Below are 19,564 nucleotides of genomic sequence, written 5' to 3'. Positions count from 1 at the left end.
GAAGCCTTCCATGCATCAGATACACTTATACACGTTTATATACATAAAATAATGATGATCACTACAACTTTTTTATTCAGATAAAAAAAGTACAGTCCTGAAGAAAACAGTAACTTCCTCTTTATCAAGGACCACGTAATGGGTCAAGTAAGAATGCAAAGGTAAGCAGAGGACTCACCACAGAAAAACTGACAGCTCTCTTCCTCACTGAGCCACACTGAACATCACCTAAGTCTCTGCCATTACACCATGTCAAGTTCTGCTACTCCAATTTTATTTCTTTCCTCATGTTTTTTCTTTAAAGAAGAATCATGGTACATGAAGTCAGAAACCAGAGCACTGTAATTAAATTCATCCTGGTGGGGTTCTCAGAATTCCCACAGCTCCAGGCTCCTATCTTCCTGCTATTCCTCACCATCTACACAGTCACTGTGGTGGGGAACGTGGGCATAATCATAGTGAGAAGGATCAATCCCAAGCTTCATACACCCATGTACTTTTTTCCTCAGCCACCTATCATTTCTAGATGTTTGCTACTCCAGTATGATTACACCCAAGTTGTTAGAAATCTTGGTTGTGGAAGATAGAAGTATCTCCTTCAGTGGATGTTTGACACAGCTTTTCTTTGGCTGTTCTTGTGTGCTTACAGAAATGTTCATGTTGGCAGTGATGGCCTACAACAGGGTTGTGACTGTGTGTAACCCCCTTCTCTACACAGTTGCTATGTCTCGCAAGCTCTGTGCCCTCCTGGTGGGTGGATCTTACATGTGGGGTGTCCTCTGCTCATTGATACTCACATATTCTCTGGCAGTAATGTCCTACTTGTGGGTCTAACGTCATGAATCATTTTGCCTGTGAGTACTCTGTCATCGTCTCTTTGTCCTGCTATGAGACTACTTTCAGTCAGATGGCCTGTTTCATCATTTCTGTATTCAGTGAAATGTGTAGCATCCTGATCACCCTTGCCTCCTATGTCTTCATCATTGCCACTGTCAGCAGGATGCCTTCTAAGGGTGGCCTCTGCAAAGCCTTCTTCACCTGTGCCTCTCACCTGATGGCCCTCACCATCTTCCATGGGGTCATCCTCCTTCTCTACTGTGTGCCCCATGACAAAAACTCCTGGCTCTTGGTCAAAGTGGAGACTGCACTTTACTCAGTCATGATCCCCATGCTGAATCCCCTCATCTACAGCCTCAGGAACAAAGATGTGAAAGAGACAGTCAGGAGGCTGATCAACTCCAAACTGCATTCTCTCCAAATAAAATTCAGATAAATATGTTTTGTATATCTTAACCATACTTAATTTAAAAAAAAATATTCTTGATGGAACTTGTTTGAACCATATATTTGATTATGTGTGATTATGCAAATACTCATGTTTTTAGTGATGACCTATGACCTTCCAACCATTATTGAATATGAAATACTCTTGCATCCATCCAATATTGAATACAATATGCTCTTAAATGTTTAGGGCACTTTATAAATTTCTGTTTCATTGCATATATGCTGCTTTTGTAGATTTCTCCTGAAGAATTTCAGAAGGTAATATGCTTCTAAACTTCCCCACTGAACACCACAGAAGTCAGAATGAGGAGCTAGTAGTCCATATTTAGAATTCATTTCTTGTGCTACAACCTGAATTTACCTTGTGGTTAATATTTGAGTGGTTCAAATACAAATGAAAGGTGCCTTTACCAGATTCATACTCAAATATTTAGAACTCAATGTGTTGACCCACCAGTTTTATAAAGCATCACTTTTTGTTTCTCCTTAATAGATTAAGTACAATGAGAACCCTTGGTTATATTATGAGAACTATTGACTGACTTCTGCAAATAGATATTAAAAATAAGAGCTACTACTTTTATGCATCCCTTGTTGTCTGAGTTCCAGTGTAATATATTGGAGTTCAATTAAATGCATTGAGATAATGCTGAGTGCAATAAAAATTTATACTTACCTCTAACAATACTTGTACCCTGTTTTGTGGGAAATGACATGATTGTTTTGAAATTGTACCTTTGATCATACATTCTAACAATAAACTCATCTGTTCTGTATGTATTTTATCATTAAATTGCCTTATGTACCCACTCAGTTGCTTAAACAAAGGAGTCAATATTACTTGGGTTCCCTCTTTTTTCCAAAAACCATAGGATGAAAGTCACTAAAAAAGCATACGCACAGTGCACAGTTCACTTAGAAATGTATTAAGGAACATTTGATTCAACGGTCAGGATTTCCTGGTCTTTGTACCCTTAGTGTATAGAATATGCAATCTTAAGTGTATCTTGCAGTTTCCATGAAACTTGAGATCACGTACCTGAAATACAAGAAAAAAAATTATAAGGGTAACAAATAAAGAAGCCATGACCAGTGATTTAAGCAAAGCCAAATGGTGTATTAATTTGGAGGTAATGTTTAGTTTTATAGCCAATAACCTAAATATATTTGTGGAAACACTAATAATAGAGTGCACAATTAAATTTCAAAAATATATATAATCCAACATGTATTTATTCTAGGAATATAAGGTTGCCATTACATTTAAATTCATTAATGACCTATTACATTGGCATAATAAGGGGACCTCACAGATTTATTTCAATCTGCATAATAAATATGTTTGATCAATTTTTACAGATAAACAGAACCAGCAATGTTTACATGTAACCTATATCTTTTGTACTATCAGAATCTGTGTATATGAGGAACTTAAAAGATCAGTTCACGTCCTCATTAAACTTGACAGATAACAAGATCTACAGCCGAAGGAAGCCATGAAAGCTAATGCTCAAGCACCAGTGGGTGTTGAAAGGCCCGGGGCACAGATCCAACTCAAGTTTCAGAAGGTCTGAGATCCAGGAGAAGCCAGTTTCTAAGTTTGAGTCTGTAGAACAGAAAAATCCAGTGTCCTTGTCCTAAGACATCAAGTCAGAAGAGAACTGATTACTCAGAAGAGGAGTAGCTATTTTAGTAAAACCTAGGCATTTAACTGAGGATCTGCTTTATTCAGATTACTTATTAAAGTGTTAATCTCATTTAAAAATATCCTCACAGGAAATACTGATAATAATGTTGGGCATAGCAATGGCATAGTCAGTCGATAAGCAAAATTAACCTAACCTTGTTCATGGGAAAACAAAATAAAACATACTTCAACTTAATCAGGAATAGAAGAAAAATTACTGAACTGTTACCACAAAGTACAAAAGAAATGAAAATGGAAAGCATGATGAGGATAATGATAATAATAATGACGGTGAGATGTTTACATTGTATTCAAATTGAACAGAATATGATTTATTTTATAAGAATAAACATAATTATTTTTTTCCAATATATAAATATAGTACAAGTTTGTAAGGTCCAATATATAAATATAGTACAATTTTGTAAGGTCTATGTTAAATCCTCTTAAAACATTTTTGAAAATTTTGTTTAGAGTACTTGGCCCTTTTTGGATATTGGGTATATTCAATATTATTATAAATAGTATTTTCTTAAGTATGTCATTTATCTTGTTATTATGAAAAAGTGCAATTTTGTTTTATTTTTAATTTAAGAACATTGCAAAATTTTATCTATTTTTCCTCTTTTTCATTTTATTTCAAAATTATTTGTATTTTTATCTGTAAAATATCATATACCTTGAGGAAAAAACAAATATTATTTTACTCTTCTCTCTCATCTTAACATTTATACATATATTTCTACAAGTATTCAGAACTATACTGTTTTTACTTCAATGACTGACAAAATTAAAACTAAGAATACTATCTTGTTATTGTAAAAAATCATGTTTTTTTATTGGTTATTTTTGGTTATATATGGCCCCAGAATCCATTTTGTTATAATTGTAAAATCATGGAATATATCTTATTCTAGTTAGAGTTCCATTCTTATGGATATACGTGCTGCTGGGATTCACTGTATTGTTTTCATATATGTACCTGGGAAAGCTATTTTAGATTCCTTTCACTATTTTCCTTTTCTTATTCCCCCTCTAGTCCCTCCATTCCCCTTTATCTAATCTATTGCACTCCTGTTCTTCCCCTCATTTACTTCCATGCCCATTATTGTGGGTTACCTTCCACCTATCAGAGGAAACAATTGATTTTTAGTTTTTTGGGACTGGCTTACTTCACTTAGCATAATAGTCTCCACATCTATCAATTTGATGGCAAATATCATAAAGTCATTCTTGTTTATCACTGAGTAAGATTTGTGTATATCTACCAATTTTCTTTATCTGTTCATCTCTTGAAGGACACATAGGTTTGCTCCATAAGTTAGCTACTATAAAATGACTGCTATAAACATAAATGTGACATGATGTTTTTAAATCCTTTGGGTGCCTATCAAGGAGGGGGATAACTGGGTCAAGTGGTGATTTCATTCCTAGTTTTTTGAGGCACCTCCATACTGCTTTCCAGAGTGATTGCACAAATTTGCACTCATCCCAGCAATGTATGAGTGTAGCCTTATCCTCACATCCTCACCAATATTCATTGCCACTTGTATTCTTGATAATGCAATTTTGCCTGCAGTGGAATGAAATCTCAGCATAGTTTTAATTTGCATTTCTCTAATTCCTAGAGATGTTGAACAGTTTTTCACATATTTGTTGACCATTTGCATTTCTTCTTCTGTGAAGTGCCTCTTCAGTTTCTTTGTCCATTTATTAATGACATTATTTCGTATTGGTCTAGAGTTAGGTTTTTTGAATTAATTATATATCCTGAAAATTAATGCTCTATTTGAGGGGTATGTAACAAAGATTGTCTCCCCTTCTGTTATGCTCTCTCTTCATATTCTTGAGTGTTTGCTTTGATGTGAAGAAAATTCTGAGTTTGATGCTATCCCATTTATTGTTTATTGAATTTTTTTTTTAGTTTTGGCGCTGTTATTAAGGAAGTCAGTTTCTGTTTCAATATACTGAAGTATTGGGTATTTCTGCTCTAATACCTAAATATTTGATCCACTCTGAGCTGAGATTTGTGCAAGGTGAGGGATAGGGGTATAATTTCATTCCACTACATATGGATTTATAGTTTTCCTTGTACCATTTGTTAAAGAGGTAATCTTTTTTCTATAGTATGTTATTGGCTTCTATCTAGTATGAGTCAGCAGTTTTTGTGTTTTAATATCTTTGTCTTCTATTCTGTTCCATTTGTTTTCTTCCCTGTTTTGGTTCCAATACATGCTGCTGATTTTATTCCCATAGCTCTATATTATAATATTAGGTCTGTTTGCAATGCCTTCTGCTTTGTTTCATTTATTTATTTATTTTTACTAAAGATTGCTTTGGCTATTCTGCACCTCTTGTTTTTCCAGATAAATTTAATGGGTGATTTTTCCACTTCCATAAAGAACATAATTGAAATTTTGATGGAAATTGCATTAATTATGTAACATGGTTTTGGTTATATGTCCATATAGACAATATTTGTTCTGCCTATCCAAGAATATGGGAGGTCTTTCTATCTTCTTAGGTCTCCTCAATTTCTTTCTTTTGTGTTCTGTAATTTTCACTGTACAAGCCTTTCACCTCATTTGTTAGATTCATTCCCTCTTTTCTCTTCTTTTCTTTCTTTCTTTTTTTAAGGCTATGGTAAACAGGATGCCTTCCTGATTTCTCTTTTAGCTGATTTGTCATGGAGTATAGGAACACAATTGAAAATAATGCCTTAAAAATCTAATGAGACTATGTATGAGATGATAAAACTGTTAGTATCTGGTACACAGATTCCTTAAACAAAACCTGAATGCTATTTTGAAAAGAATATGTACCTTTTGCCAACTTAATAATATTAAGAATGAATAGTTTTTAAAAGGTAGAACTAATTGCACAATTGCTCCTAGGCACACATGGCTTTGGGCTTCCAACATTTTTTTTTTTTTAGTTTAGTTTGTTAGCCATAGTAAGATATAAGAATAATAGAAAAGGAAAATGAAAGGATTTGATTCTCAGTATTTTGTTTTAAAGTGATTATTTGTTTTGATTTAGAAGTATTTTTAGTCACTAACCTCTGCTGTGATTTTCACTCATATACCAGACCAAATGTGTTGATGTGGGTCATGCATTCAAAGTGCTTCCAAGCAAATATTTATACTTGAATTTATATTTATTTTATTTATAATTATACTTGCTAGCTACCCCCAATTAAAAACAGCTGACACTTGTAAAGATGAAAATAAAATGCTGGTCTCTTCAAGCTCCTCATCCTGGAATGCAGCCGAGCTTGAACTCTATTTCTCCACTTTGGCCTTAACCCCTCTCACACAAGGGTACTGCATTTTTGAGTCAGGAGCCACTCAGAGATCTGGCCTAAATTCAGCTGTAGGCCAACTAGGTTCCTGGTACTATCAGGGTCACATACCATGAGACAGACTCTGATATATAGATGTGTATGCTCAAAAATTGTTGGAGAGTACCTTCAAGATCAACACTTGATACAAAGTAAAGGAAGGAAGATTGAACAGAGGAGAAGCTGAACTACAATTATGACATGCTGTGAAACAGAAGCTGTTGGGCATAACTTTAAAAAAGCATTATGTTGAGAAGCAAGATGCTGCGGATAGAGTGCATCACACCCCGTGTACCGCGCCCCTGAGCGGGTGAATAACGAGTTAGAACAACAAAAAACTACCTTGTTAGCAACTTACAGCAAAATGGGGGTGCACCGAAACCTAGAGGAAGGATTTCCAGCACCAAGGTCCAGTAATTGAGTCTCAAACACGAGCCAACTGTGCGATCGGAGATCCAGGCTGACTGATCCACGTGGCCCAGCCCGTGGCTGCACACAGCGGGGCGCCGCCCAGAAGCGATTAGCAAGCAGGGAGAAGCGTGGCTGCGGATTCTGTGGAATCCTGCCGGCTGAACCCTCACTAAGCCCCAGGCTGAGTTTGGGATTTCAGACAGGGAAGGAGGCGGTACAGTTCTATCCCCAACAACAGAAACTCCACTGAGGAAACCAGCGGCCACCATCTTGGAGAGCTGAAGTAACCACTGCCACTCTCCAACAGATTGCAACAATAAAACAGGTGTGTGTTACTCAGCTCATCTCCCATACAGCAGGGAATTTGCATAACATCTCTCCTAGGCTTTCCGGGTGAGGGATTATCAAAGCGAGCCTGCATAAAGAGGCTGGGAAAACTAGAGACACCTGACCTCCAACTCCCCCTCCCATCAGCGGCAAAAAGGAAACCTGTCTCGCCAGCGCTCGGGGAGGGGCAAACGAAAAAAATCAAAACAATAGAGAACCAAGGTTTCCAATAGCCACCCTTCACACCCAACAAATGGCAGGCCCAGAGTACAGTTTGAACTGCTGAGAGGCATCACTCAGGGGAAATCTGGTCTAGTAGGAGAAATCAGGACTAGCAGGAGAAACCAGGGGACTAGAGGTCAGGCCCTCGCGACTGGGCGGCTGAAGACCCCACGCCTGCAAGCGACAGCCCACCCGCTGCCCGCTGGCCAGCAACTGGGCAGCTGGAGTCCGCCCGCCGACGACAGCCGGCCCATTGCCTGTGCGACTGGGTGGCTGAAGACCGCACGCCTGCTGGCGACCAATCACCCGCCCGCTGCCTTTGTGACTGGGTGGCTGGAGACCGCCTGCCCACTGGCGACCAGGAGCTGAAACCAACCAGAGACAGTCCAGTCCCACCCCCACATTCAGACACCCCAGCAAGGAGCCTGGGGCCTGCCATAGCAGAGAGGTGACATCACTGGAGCTCGGCTGTTGGAATTCCTTCCCAGCGGAATCCACTTTAGCAGGCATAGTCTACCAACACAAAGGAGAGACAACAGAGATATACAAAACCAAAACAAATCTATAGAAGAGAGCAGAAACACAGCAATCCAATAGAGCTGGAAAGTAACGTGAACATCATGAAAAAACAAGGGAAAAAAGGAGTACAAACAATGCAGGACAACTCAAATCTACAGGAGGACCTAGAAGCATCAGAAACATGGATAGGGAAAGAACTCAAGGCATACCTAACTCAGATGGAAAGGAATATTAGAGAAGACATGAGACAGCAAGTCCAAGCAATAAAAGTATATTTTGAAAATGAATTAAACAGACAAATTCAAATGGCAAAGAACGAGCTTTACCAGGAGATAGAGATCTTAAAAAAAAATCAAACAGTAATCCTAGAAATGCAGGAAACTATAAACCAAATTAAAAACTCAAACGAGAATATTACAAATAGGCTAGATCAAGTAGAAATCAGAACATCAGATAATGAAGACAAAGTTTATCAACTTGAAAAGAATATAGTCAACACAGAAAATATGCTTAAATCCCATGAGCGATCTATTCAAGAGATATGGGATGACCTAAAAAAACCAAATTTGAGAGTCATCGGGATAGAAGAAGGCATAGAGATTCAAACCAAAGGAATGGACAACCTATTAAATGAAATAATTCTAGAAAACTTCCCAGAGATGAAAGATGGAATGGATTGCCAAATCCTGGAAGCCTACAGGACCTCAAACATTCAAAACCATAATAGACCAACTCCAAGACATATAATTATGAAGATAGCCAACATACAGAACAAGGAGAGAATATTAAAAGCTACGAGGGAAAGGAGGCAGATTACATTCAGAGGTAAACCAATTAGGTTTACGACTGATTTTTCATCACAGACTTTGAAAGCAAGAAGATCCTGGAACAATGTATTTCAAACACTGAAAAATAATGGATTCCAACCAAGAATACTGTATCCAGCAAAATTAAGCTTCAGATTTGACAATGAAATTAAAATCTTTCACAATAAACAAAAGCTAAAAGAATTCGAAGCCAGAAAACCAGCACTGCAAAGCATTTTGAGCAAAATACTTCAAGGAGAGGAATTGAAAAATAGTGCCCAAAACTAACAGCGGGGAGGTATCTCAGTAAAGGGGGAGGAAAATAACCAAAAAGTAAAAACTAGCCAAACTAAAAAAATAAATAAATAAATAAACATGACTGGAAGTACAAATCATATTTCAATTGTAACCTTAAATGTTAATGGCCTAAACTCACCAATCAAGAGACATATGCTAGTAACCTGGATTAAAAAAACAAATCTAACAATATGCTGCCTTCAGGAGACTCATATGATAGGAAAAGACATACACAGGCTGAAGGTAAAAGGTTGGGAAAAATCATACCACTCACATGGCCCTCGGAAGCAAGCAGGAGTGGCCATACTCATATCGAATAAAATCAACTTCAAACCTAAGTTAATCAAAAGGGATAAAGAAGGACACTATATACTGTTAAAAGGAACCATCCACCAACAAGACATAACAATTATCAATTTGTATGCACCAAACAATGGTGCTGCAATATTTATAAAACAAATTCTCATCAAGTTCAAGAGTCAAATAGACTACAACACAATAATTATGGGTGACTTCAACACACCGCTCTTGCCATTAGACAGATCCTCTAGACAAAAGCTGAATAAAGTAACTATAGAACTCAATAGCACAATCAATAACCTAGACTTAACCGACATATATAGAATATATCAACCATCATCAAGTGGATACACGTCCTTCTCAGCAGCACATGGATCCTATTCAAAGATAGACCATATATTATGCCATAGGGCAACTCTTAGTAAATATAAAGGTGTGGAGATAATACCATGCACCATATCTGATCATAATGGAATGAAACTGGAAATCAATGATAAAAGAAGGAAGGAAAAATCCTACATAACATGGAAAATGAACAATATGTTACTGAATGATCAATGGGTTACAGAAGACATAAAGGAGGAGATAAAAAAATTCTTAGAGACAAATGACAATACAGACACAACATACCGGAATCTATGGCACACAATGAAAGCAGTTTTAAGAGGGAAATTCATTTCTTGGAGTTCCTTCCTCAAAAAAAGAAAAAAACCAACAAATAAATGAACTCACACTACACCTCAAAAACCTAGAAAAGGAAGAGCAAAACAACAGCAAATGTAGTAGAAGACAATAAAATAATTAAAATTAGAGCAGAAATCAATGAAATTGAAACAAAAAAAAACATTGAAAAAATTGGAAAAACTAAAAGTTGGTTCTTTGAAAAAATAAGTAAGATCGACAGGCCCTTAGTCATGCTAACGAAGAGAAGAAGAGAGAGAACTCAAATTACTAACATACGGGATGAAAAAGGCAATATCACAACAGACACTACAGAAATACAGAATATAATTAGAAAGTATTTTGAAACCCTATATTCCGAAAAAATAGAAGATAGTGAAGATATCGATAAATTTCTTAAGTCATAGGATCTTCCCAGATTGAGTCAGGAAGACACACACAATTTAAACAGACCAATAACAAAGGAAGAAATAGAAGAAGCCATCAAAAGAATACCAACCAAAAAAAGCCCTGGACCGGATGGGTATACAGTGGAGTTTTACAAAACCTTCAAAGAAGAACTAATACCAATACTTTTCAAGCTATTTCAAGAAATAGAAAAAGAAGGAGCTCTTCCAAATTCATTCTATGAGACCAACATCACCCTGATCCTGAAACCAGACAAAGACAAATTCATTCTATGAGGCCAACATCACCCTGATCCTGAAACCAGACAAAGACACCTCAAAGAAAGAAAACTACAGACCAATATCTCTAATGAACTTGGATGCAAAAATTCTCAATAAAATCCTGGCGAATTGAATACAAAAGCATATCAAAAAAGTTGTGCACCATGATCAAGTAGGATTCATCCCTGGGATGCAAGGCTGGTTCAATATATGGAAATCAATAAATGTTATTCACCACATCAATAGACTTAAAAATAAGAACCATATGATCATCTCGATAGATGCAGAAAAAGCATTCGACAATGTACAGCATCCCTTTATGTTCAAAACACTAGAAAAACTAGGGATAACAGGAACTTACCTCAACATTGTAAAAGCAATATATGCTAAACCTCAGGCTAGCATCATCCTAAATGGAGAAAAACTGAAGGCATTCCCTCTAAAATCTGGAACAAGACAGGGATGCCCTCTCTCACCACTTCTATTCAATTTAGTTCCTGAAATACTAGCCAGAGCAATTAGACAGACAAAAGAAATTAAAGGCATAAAAATAGGAAAAGAAGAACTTAAATTATCGCTATTTGCGGATGACATGATAATATATTTAACAGACCCAAAAGGGTCTACAAAGAAACTGCTAGAGTTAATAAATGAATTCTGCAAAGTGGCAGGATATAAAATCAACACGCATAAATCAAAGGCATTCCTGTATATCAGCAACAAAACTTCTGAAATGGAAATGAGGAAAACCACTCCATTCACAATATCCTCAAAGAAAATAACATACTTGGGAATCAACTTAACAAAAGAGGTGAAAGATTTATACAATGAAAACTACAGAACCGTAAAGAGAGAGATGAAAGAAGATCTTAGAAGATGGAAAAATGTACCCTGTTCATGGATACGCAGAACTAACATCATCAAAATGGCGATATTACCCAAAGTTCTCTACAGGTTTAATGCGATGCCAATCAAAATCCCAACGGCATTTCTTGTAGAAATAGATAAAGCAATCATGAAATTCATATGGAAAAACAAAAGACCCAGAATAGCAAAAGCAATTCTAAGCAGGAAGTGTGAATCTGGTGGTATAGCGATACCAGATTTCAAACTGTACTACAAAGCAATAGTAACAAAAACAGTGTGGTACTGGTACCAAAACAGGCAGGTGGACCAATGGTACAGAATAGAGCACACAGAGACCAATCCACAAAATTACAACTTTCTTATATTTGATAAAGGATCTAAAAGCATGCGATGGAGGAAGGATAGCATCTTCAACAAATGGTGGTGGGAAAATTGGAAATCCATATTCAACAAAATGAAACTGAATCCCTTTCTGTCGCCATGCACAAAAGTTAACTCAAAATGGATCAAGGAGCTAGATATCAAATTAGAGACAGTGCGTCTGATAGAAGAAAAAGTTGGCTCTGATCTACATATTGTGGGGTCGGGCTCCAAATTCCTTAATAGGACTACCATAGCCCAACGGTTAATAACAAGAATAAACAAATGGGACTTACTTAAACTAAAAAGTTTTTTCTCAGCAAGAGAAACAATAAGAGAGGTAAATAGAGAGCCTATAACCTGGGAACAAATTTTTACCCCTCACACTTTAGATAGAGCCCTAATATCCAGAATATACAAAGAACTTAAAAAAAATAAACAATAAGATAACAAATAACTCAATCAACAAATGGGCCAAGGACCTGAACAGACACTTCACAGAGGAGGACATACAATCAATCAACAAGTACATGAAAAAATGCTCACCATCTCTAGCAGTCAGAGAAATGCAAATCAAAACCACCCTAAGATACCATCTCACTCCAGTAAGATTAGCAGCCATTATGAAGTCAAACAACAACAAGTGTTGGCAAGGATGTGGGGAAAAGGGTACACTTGTACACTGCTGGTGGGACTGCAAATTGGTGAGGCCAATTTGGAAAGCAGTATGGAGATTCCTGGGAAAGCTGCAAATGGATCCACCATTTGACCCAGCTATTGCCCTTCTTGGACTATTCCCTGAGGATCTTAAAAGTGCATATTATAGGGATACTGCCACATCAATGATCATAGCAGCACAACTCACAATAGCTAGACTGTGGAACCAACCTAGATGCCCTTCAATAGATGAATGGATAAAAAAAATGTGGCATCTATACACAATGGAGTATTAGGCAGCACTAAAAATTGACAAAATCATAGAATTTGCAGGGAAATGGATGGCATTAGAGCAGATTATGCTAAGCAAAGCTAGCCAATCCTTAAAAACAAATGCCAAATGTCTTCTTTGATATAAAGAGAGCAACTAAGAACAGATCAGGGAGGAAGAGCATGAGGAAAAGATTAACATTAAACAGAGACAGAGACGAGTCGGGGGAGAGAAAGGGAGAGAGAAGGGAAAGCATATGGAAATGGAAGGAGACCCTCAATGTTACACAAAATTACATATAAGAGGTTGTGAGGGGAAAGGGGGGGAAACAAGGGAGAGAATTGAACAACAGCAGATGAGGTAAAGAGGGAAGATGGGAGGGGAGGGGAGGGGGGATAGTAGGGGACAGGAAAGGTAGCAGAATACAACAGTCACTAATATGCCATTATGTAAAAATGTGAGTGTGTAACCAATGTGATTCTGCAATTTGTATTTGGGATAAAAATGGGAGTTCATAACCCACTTGAGTCAAATGTATGAAAGATGATATATCAAGAGCTTTGTAATGTTTTGAACAACCAATAAAAATAATAAAATAAAATGCTGCTTCATTTTTGCCCACTGTTTTTTCCAACTGTTGCAATTGTAACTGCACTTAGCAGTGTTTGTTTCCAAATGCTAGTGCCTCTGTACATTTCTCAAGACTTCATAGTCAGTCGAGAGTCTTGGTGGTATTTTTATTGATAAGATTTTGACATCACTATTTTTTTACCCTGTAAGAATAAATGTTGTGTTTACACTAGATAGATTAAAATTATCAGTGCCAGATCTATAGGGATGTTCTGAAGAATATAGCTGGGTCTATAAAAAAAGCCCCAATATATAACATATTACAATTCTCTGACCCCCCCAGCTGAAGAAATATTTAGGATACCCATAATGTGATTGAATATATAAGAACATATAGTTCACATACAGAATATTTTTCTGCAAATACATATAAACACATGCAAAAAAATCAAAGAAGAATAAAAATACTTATAGTGTAGTATATATTTACATTGGGGTTATTGCAATAAATAGGGTCCTGCTTTTACTTTGATTTTTTTTTTGTGTGTGTGTGTATGTGTGCGTTTCAGAATATAACCTCTATATAGAAGTGACATATTTTTAAGACAAGTCAAACAACATATTGCTTATTTAGAAGAAATTATACTCCAATGAACAGAAGACAAATATTCTCTAATTGTTTTCTTGTTAGTTGTTCTCAACAGTGTGTATTCTCCAGAGGTCTGTGTCCCCTGAGTTAAGCAGGAATATAGGTTGAAGATCTGTCTCTTTCTCTGGCATCCCCATGCTCCTACCAAAAGCGTTTGACAGATGGTGAAATGTTGTTAGTTCCATCCCTTATTGAATTCTATTCTGTAAGAGTCACTGCCTTTAAAGGGATGCAAAAATGTATCAGAGTATTTTAATCATGAGGCAGAATGTATATGCAGTATGTTCATAATGGCAAGGAAGGCCACAATTAAAAATATATATCAGGAGAATCTGTCTTTTGGTAATTTACTTTAATGTTGGGGCATCTTTGCCTTCTTCTGTGACATGTTTAAATCCAGAAATTGCTTTGAAAGGGGAAAAAAAACTATCAGGGCTGACGGAGAGTATTGTCTATTGAGTTCAGTGAGCAGTGCATATACAATGTGCTAAATTTTCTTTTCATGATTCCTAGGATAATTTGACAGAGTTTGAAACTTTGCTCTTAATTGCTATATCATACTAGAGGATTTAAGTGAAATCTTAAAGGTAGGTTTTGTTTTTTCATTAAATTTATTGAATTTAATGAGATAGAGAACACGCATGAACACAAGCATAGAAATGATAAATCTTACATTTTTTTTAAATGTTCTAATGATATATGTGAAAAGAATATTGATCATGAGAAAAAGTAATATTTGGATAACTACGGAAGTTTTCTTGGAAGAGCTGTGTAGGGAAATTGTGACGAAACAAGACAAATTTAAATCATGAGTGGAGGAATGAAGTCAATTCAGTAGATTAGAAGAAATAAATATTTTCATAGAATACAATTTTAAGAAACATGTATGAATGGACAGAATTGCTTGTTGATGTATTAAGGAAATATCATCAAAACCCATAGCCTCTGTTTGTGCACTTTGAAAGAAAGCGGAGACAAAAACTTCAATGACTGTATTCAAGGGTTGTTTGAATGGTAGGCTTTTTAAAAATATCTTTTTAATTGTAGATGGACACAATACCTTTATTTTGTTTTATTTATATGTGTCTCTGAGGATCAAACCCAGTACCTCACTCGTGTTCTGCAAGTGCTCAACTACTGAGCTACATCCCCAGCTTAGATGATATTTTTTATTAGTTAACAAAATATGTTCTGTTGAAATGCCTGCTGGCCACAGTAGGAGTGAAGAATGAGAGACAGCTTGGTATTTCCTCATTTTTATTTAACCTTGATTGATTTTACAGCAGCCTCAGCCTGAGTTGTGGAAAGTATAGGCAAATGCAAAAAGCACCAGGCAGTGGTGGGGGAGCAGTCAATGGGCACTGGAATTCACAAGGGAATGTTAATTAAAATCTGAAAGGTGTTCACATATAAATTTTTAAGACTATGTTGTCTTTTGTAATGCCCTAAATATTCATATGAATGCTGCAATCCTAGCAATCCTGCAGGCACTTATCTTAATGACCTCCAAGGAACACTATAACTTTCATAGGACCATCACCACAATATTATTCTAACAATAATTGCCTTGTGTACATTTTTATGTACATTTTTATTTGTAAATAATGAACACACACTGCAGACCACCTCAAAATGATAGTGAGGTAGGAAGGGAAGGAACACCTTTTTTTTTTTTTTTAAGAGAGAGAGAGAAAAAAAAATTAATATTTTTTTTAGCTTTCGGAGGACACAACATTTTTTTGTTTGTATGTGGTGCTGAGGATGGAACCCGGGCCGCATGCATGCCAGGCGAGCAAGCTACCCTTGAGCCACATCCCCAGCTCAAGAAGGAACACCTTTATGTGCTCCTGAACCCTTCCATTTTCCAATGCCTCCCTATGGTAGCATACTAAAATCACATTATTGACCTAATAGTTGGGATGCAAAAAGAGTTAATAATTGCTTGAATGACTAATTGCTCAAATCATAATGCAATGTAGAAGACTGGAATGGTCACTAATGATCAATAAGCCTAGTTGGAAGTGAAATTACAGTCCAGGATTCTAGGCAGACATCAACCTGAATTAAGCAAGAAGTAGAGTTATGGGTTGTACAATTGGATCAAAGGCCATGAAGCCAATAATGGGAGATAAGAGAAGAATCAAGCTGAGCATAAAATTTTAAAATCAATGCACTATCTCTAAATTTCTCCAAGATCATTAGAGTATGAATCTGTGGTTCATGGCTTTTGTCAGTAACCCTGACAAAATTTGACATGGTAGTGAACGAACCTGACTCAGTTCAAACAATTAGCTGCAAACTGTATGTTTGTAGAGATATAGAAATAATAGTTTCCTGAGTTTCTTCCTCCGTGTCCTTGATCAATTTTCTTGGGATAGTGAGTCTAGTGTTAGTGCTTAACTTCAGATAAAGAAGGTTAATGTTGTAATAAGAATATTGAACATACACTCTGGGATATGTTTTAACCCTTTGAGAAAGTAAATAAATATTCAGTAAATATAAAATAAGGTTATTTAGCCAGGCAAAGTAAGAAGACTGAATAAAGTGACTTGAAATATTTGAAAGTCTATATTCTGAGAATTATCATTATTTTTCTTTGTTCCCTAGAATGAGAAATGTGTATACTGAGAAAGAACAATTCTAAACTTCAATACTAATAAAGGACATTACAAGGTACATGTTTAAATATGGAATTGACTATGATGACTAGTGCCTCAGTTTCTTGTCATGACAAGGATTCAAGAGAACTCTGAAATGTGAGCTCAGTGGCTTTATTGTGAAAATGGGTGGCAGGAATTTTGTTAATGGAGACTCAATACAAAGCTTGCAAAACAGAATTCTTAGAATTTGGTTTTATTTCCTTTTTTTCTAGATACACATGACAGTAGATTGTATTTTGACATATTACACATACATAGAAGAAAATATAACTTGTTCCAATTAGGATTCCATTATTGTGGTTATATATGACATGGAGTTACATTGTTCGTGTATTCATATGCAATAGGAAAGATAGGTCTGATTCATTCTACTGTCTTTTCTATTCCCTGCCCTTACCTTCATTATCCTTTTTTTAGTCCAATAAGCTTTTACATTTCCACTCCCTTGTCCTGGGTTAGTAATCAAATATCAGAGAAAATATTCTGCCTTTGATTTTTTGGCATTGGCCTATTGCACTTCTCCAGTTCCATCCATAATTTCATTATTCTTTAGGACTGAGTCAAATTCCATTGATTATATTTACCACATTTTCTTTATCCATCCATCTCTTGAAGGGGTTTTACATTGATTCCATAGCTTGGCTATTGTGAATTGAGGTACTAAAATAATTGAAGTGGCTGCATCACTAGACTATGCTGATTATAAGTCCTTTGAGTGTAAACGAGGTGTGGGACAACTAGGTCAAGTGGTGGTTCAGTTTTCTAAGTACCTTCACATTGCATTCCAGAGTGCTTTCATGAACTTGCAGTCCCTCCAGCAATGTCTGAGTGTATGTTTTTTCCCACATCCTTGCCAACATTTTTTAATTTTATTCTTGATAATTGCCATTCTGAATGCAGTGAAATAACATCTTAGTGTAGATTTGATTTATCTAATTGTTAGAGATGTTAAATTTTTTTTTCATATATTTTTTGACCATTGATAATTTATCTTCTGTGAAATGTCTAGTGTTACCCTTAGCCCATTTATTGATTAGGTTATTATTTTTTTTTTAAGTTAAGTTTTTTGACTTCTTTGTATATCCTGGAGGAGCTTTTGTTAAAGATTTTCTCCCATTCTGTAAGCTCTCTGTTCATGTTCTTGATTGTGTCCTTTGCTGTGAAGAAGCTTCTTAATTTGATATCATCTCATTTATTGATTCGTGATTTTGATTCTTGTGCTTTAGGTGTCTTATTGAAGAAATTGGTTCTTAAGCCAACATGATAGAGAGTTGGGCCTACATTTTTTTTAGTAGGTGCAGAGTGTTCCTTTTACCATTTAGATACTTGATACTTGAGTTGAGTTTTAAGCTTTTTATTATTTTGTACTTATTTGCATGTTAAAAGCATTTACTATTCCCAAGAACTTACGTGATTTGATAATATGAATAAGACAATTATCTCAATCACAGTCTGACATTACTACACGTATCCTTGTCTGTCATAAAATTGTATTTTAATGTGAAGTCTTCCATACATCAGAAATTCCATATATAGACAATTTTTATTAAATTGTGGTGTTGAACACTTCCACTTTTTTTGTTCCAGATAAGACAACTACCATCCTGAAGAACACAGCAACTTGCTCTGAAGCACCAGCCAGCAAGATTCCCAAGGGGAGCAAAAGGTCATCACTGCACACTGATCACGTTCATCCTCCCGGGCCTACATTGAGCATCACCTCAGTGCCTGCCTCTCCACCATGTCAAGTTCTGCTGTTGTATTTTATTTTCCTTCCTCATATTTTTCTTGTTCAAGAAGGATTATGGTACGTGAAGTCAGAAACCAGAGCTCTGTGGCCACATTCATCCTGGTGGGGTTCTCAGAATTCCCGCACCTACAGGCACCCCTCTTCCTGGTGTTCCTCAGCATCTACACTGTCACTCTGGTGGGGAACTTGGGCATAATTGTGGTCATAAGGTTAAATCCCAAGCTTCATACACCCATGTACTTTTTCCTCAACCACCTCTCATTTCTGGATATTTGCTACTCCAGTATATTCACACCCAAGCTGTTAGAGATCTTGGTTGTGGAAGACAGAACTATCTCCTTCAATGGGTGCATGACACAGTTTTTCTTTATTTGTATGCTTGTGATTACAGAAATGTTCATGTTGGCAGTGATGGCCTATGACCAATTTGTGGCTGTGTGTAACCCCCTGCTCTACACAGTTGCCATGTCTCATAAGCTCTGTTCCCTCTTAGTGGCTGGGACTTACATGTGGGGTGGCCTGTGCTCCTTGATATTCACTTACTTTCTGCTAGTACAGTCCTATTGTAGATCTAACGTCATAAATCACTTTGCCTGTGAGTACTCGGCCATCCTCTCTTTGTCCTGCTCTGACACTTCTTTCAGTCAGATGGCATGTTTCGTCATTTCTACAGTCAATGAAGTGTGTAGCCTCCTGATCACCCTTGCCTCCTATGTCTTCATCATTGCCACTGTCAGCAGGATGCCTTCTAAGGGTGGCCTCCGCAAAGCCTTCTCCACCTGTGCCTCTCACCTGACTGCCATCAGCATCTTCCATGGGATTATCCTCCTTCTCTACTGTGTGCCCCACGACAAAAGCTCCTGGCTCCTGGTCAAAGTGGACACTGTTCTTTTCACTGTCATGATCCCCATGCTGAATCCCCTGATCTATAGCCTCAGGAACAAAGATGTAAAAGAGACAGTTAGGAGGCTAATCTACACCAAACTGCATACTCTCCACATAAAATTCAGATAAATGTTTTTGTATATCCTAACAGTACATAATTTTTAAAAGTGTTTTTGGTGATACTTAAGTTTTAACTAAATATATAATATGTCTTCTCCACCCAATATTGAATAAGAAATGCTCTTAAATATTCTGAGTGCTTTCTAATTTTCTTGTTTCATTACAAATATCCTTCTTTTGTATATTTCTTCTGAAGAATTTCAGAAAGCATGATTTTGAACATTTTCACT

At 36.6% G+C, this 19,564-nt stretch overlaps 1 protein-coding gene and 1 pseudogene across 1 annotated transcript; both read left to right on the top strand.

The window, feature by feature from the left end:
• Positions 1-311: 311 nt before the first annotated feature.
• On the top strand, positions 312-1,958 carry LOC124090935 (olfactory receptor 1165-like; annotated as a pseudogene).
• A 16,425-nt stretch (positions 1,959-18,383) lies between these two features.
• LOC124090927 (olfactory receptor 1165-like) lies at positions 18,384-19,343 on the top strand. The gene has a single exon (XM_046441741.1). The coding sequence runs from the start codon at positions 18,384-18,386 to the stop codon at positions 19,341-19,343; it is 960 nt and encodes a 319-aa protein (XP_046297697.1).
• The last annotated feature ends 221 nt before the right edge of the window (positions 19,344-19,564 follow it).

The sequence above is a fragment of the Marmota monax genome, unplaced genomic scaffold, assembly GCF_021218885.2.
Source record: "Marmota monax isolate L192 unplaced genomic scaffold, Marmota_monax_Labrador192_F-V1.1 WCK01_AAM20220418_F8-fsc00692, whole genome shotgun sequence".
Classification (NCBI taxonomy): Eukaryota; Metazoa; Chordata; class Mammalia; order Rodentia; family Sciuridae; genus Marmota; species Marmota monax.
The sequence above is the reverse complement of the archived record's forward strand: the minus strand, read 5'-3'. Positions and strand labels throughout refer to the sequence as shown.

Coding starts and splice junctions, on each gene's coding strand:
- LOC124090927 (XM_046441741.1), top strand. CDS start 18,384: ATGGTACGTGAAGTCAGAAACCAGAGCTCTGTGGCCACATTCATCCTG.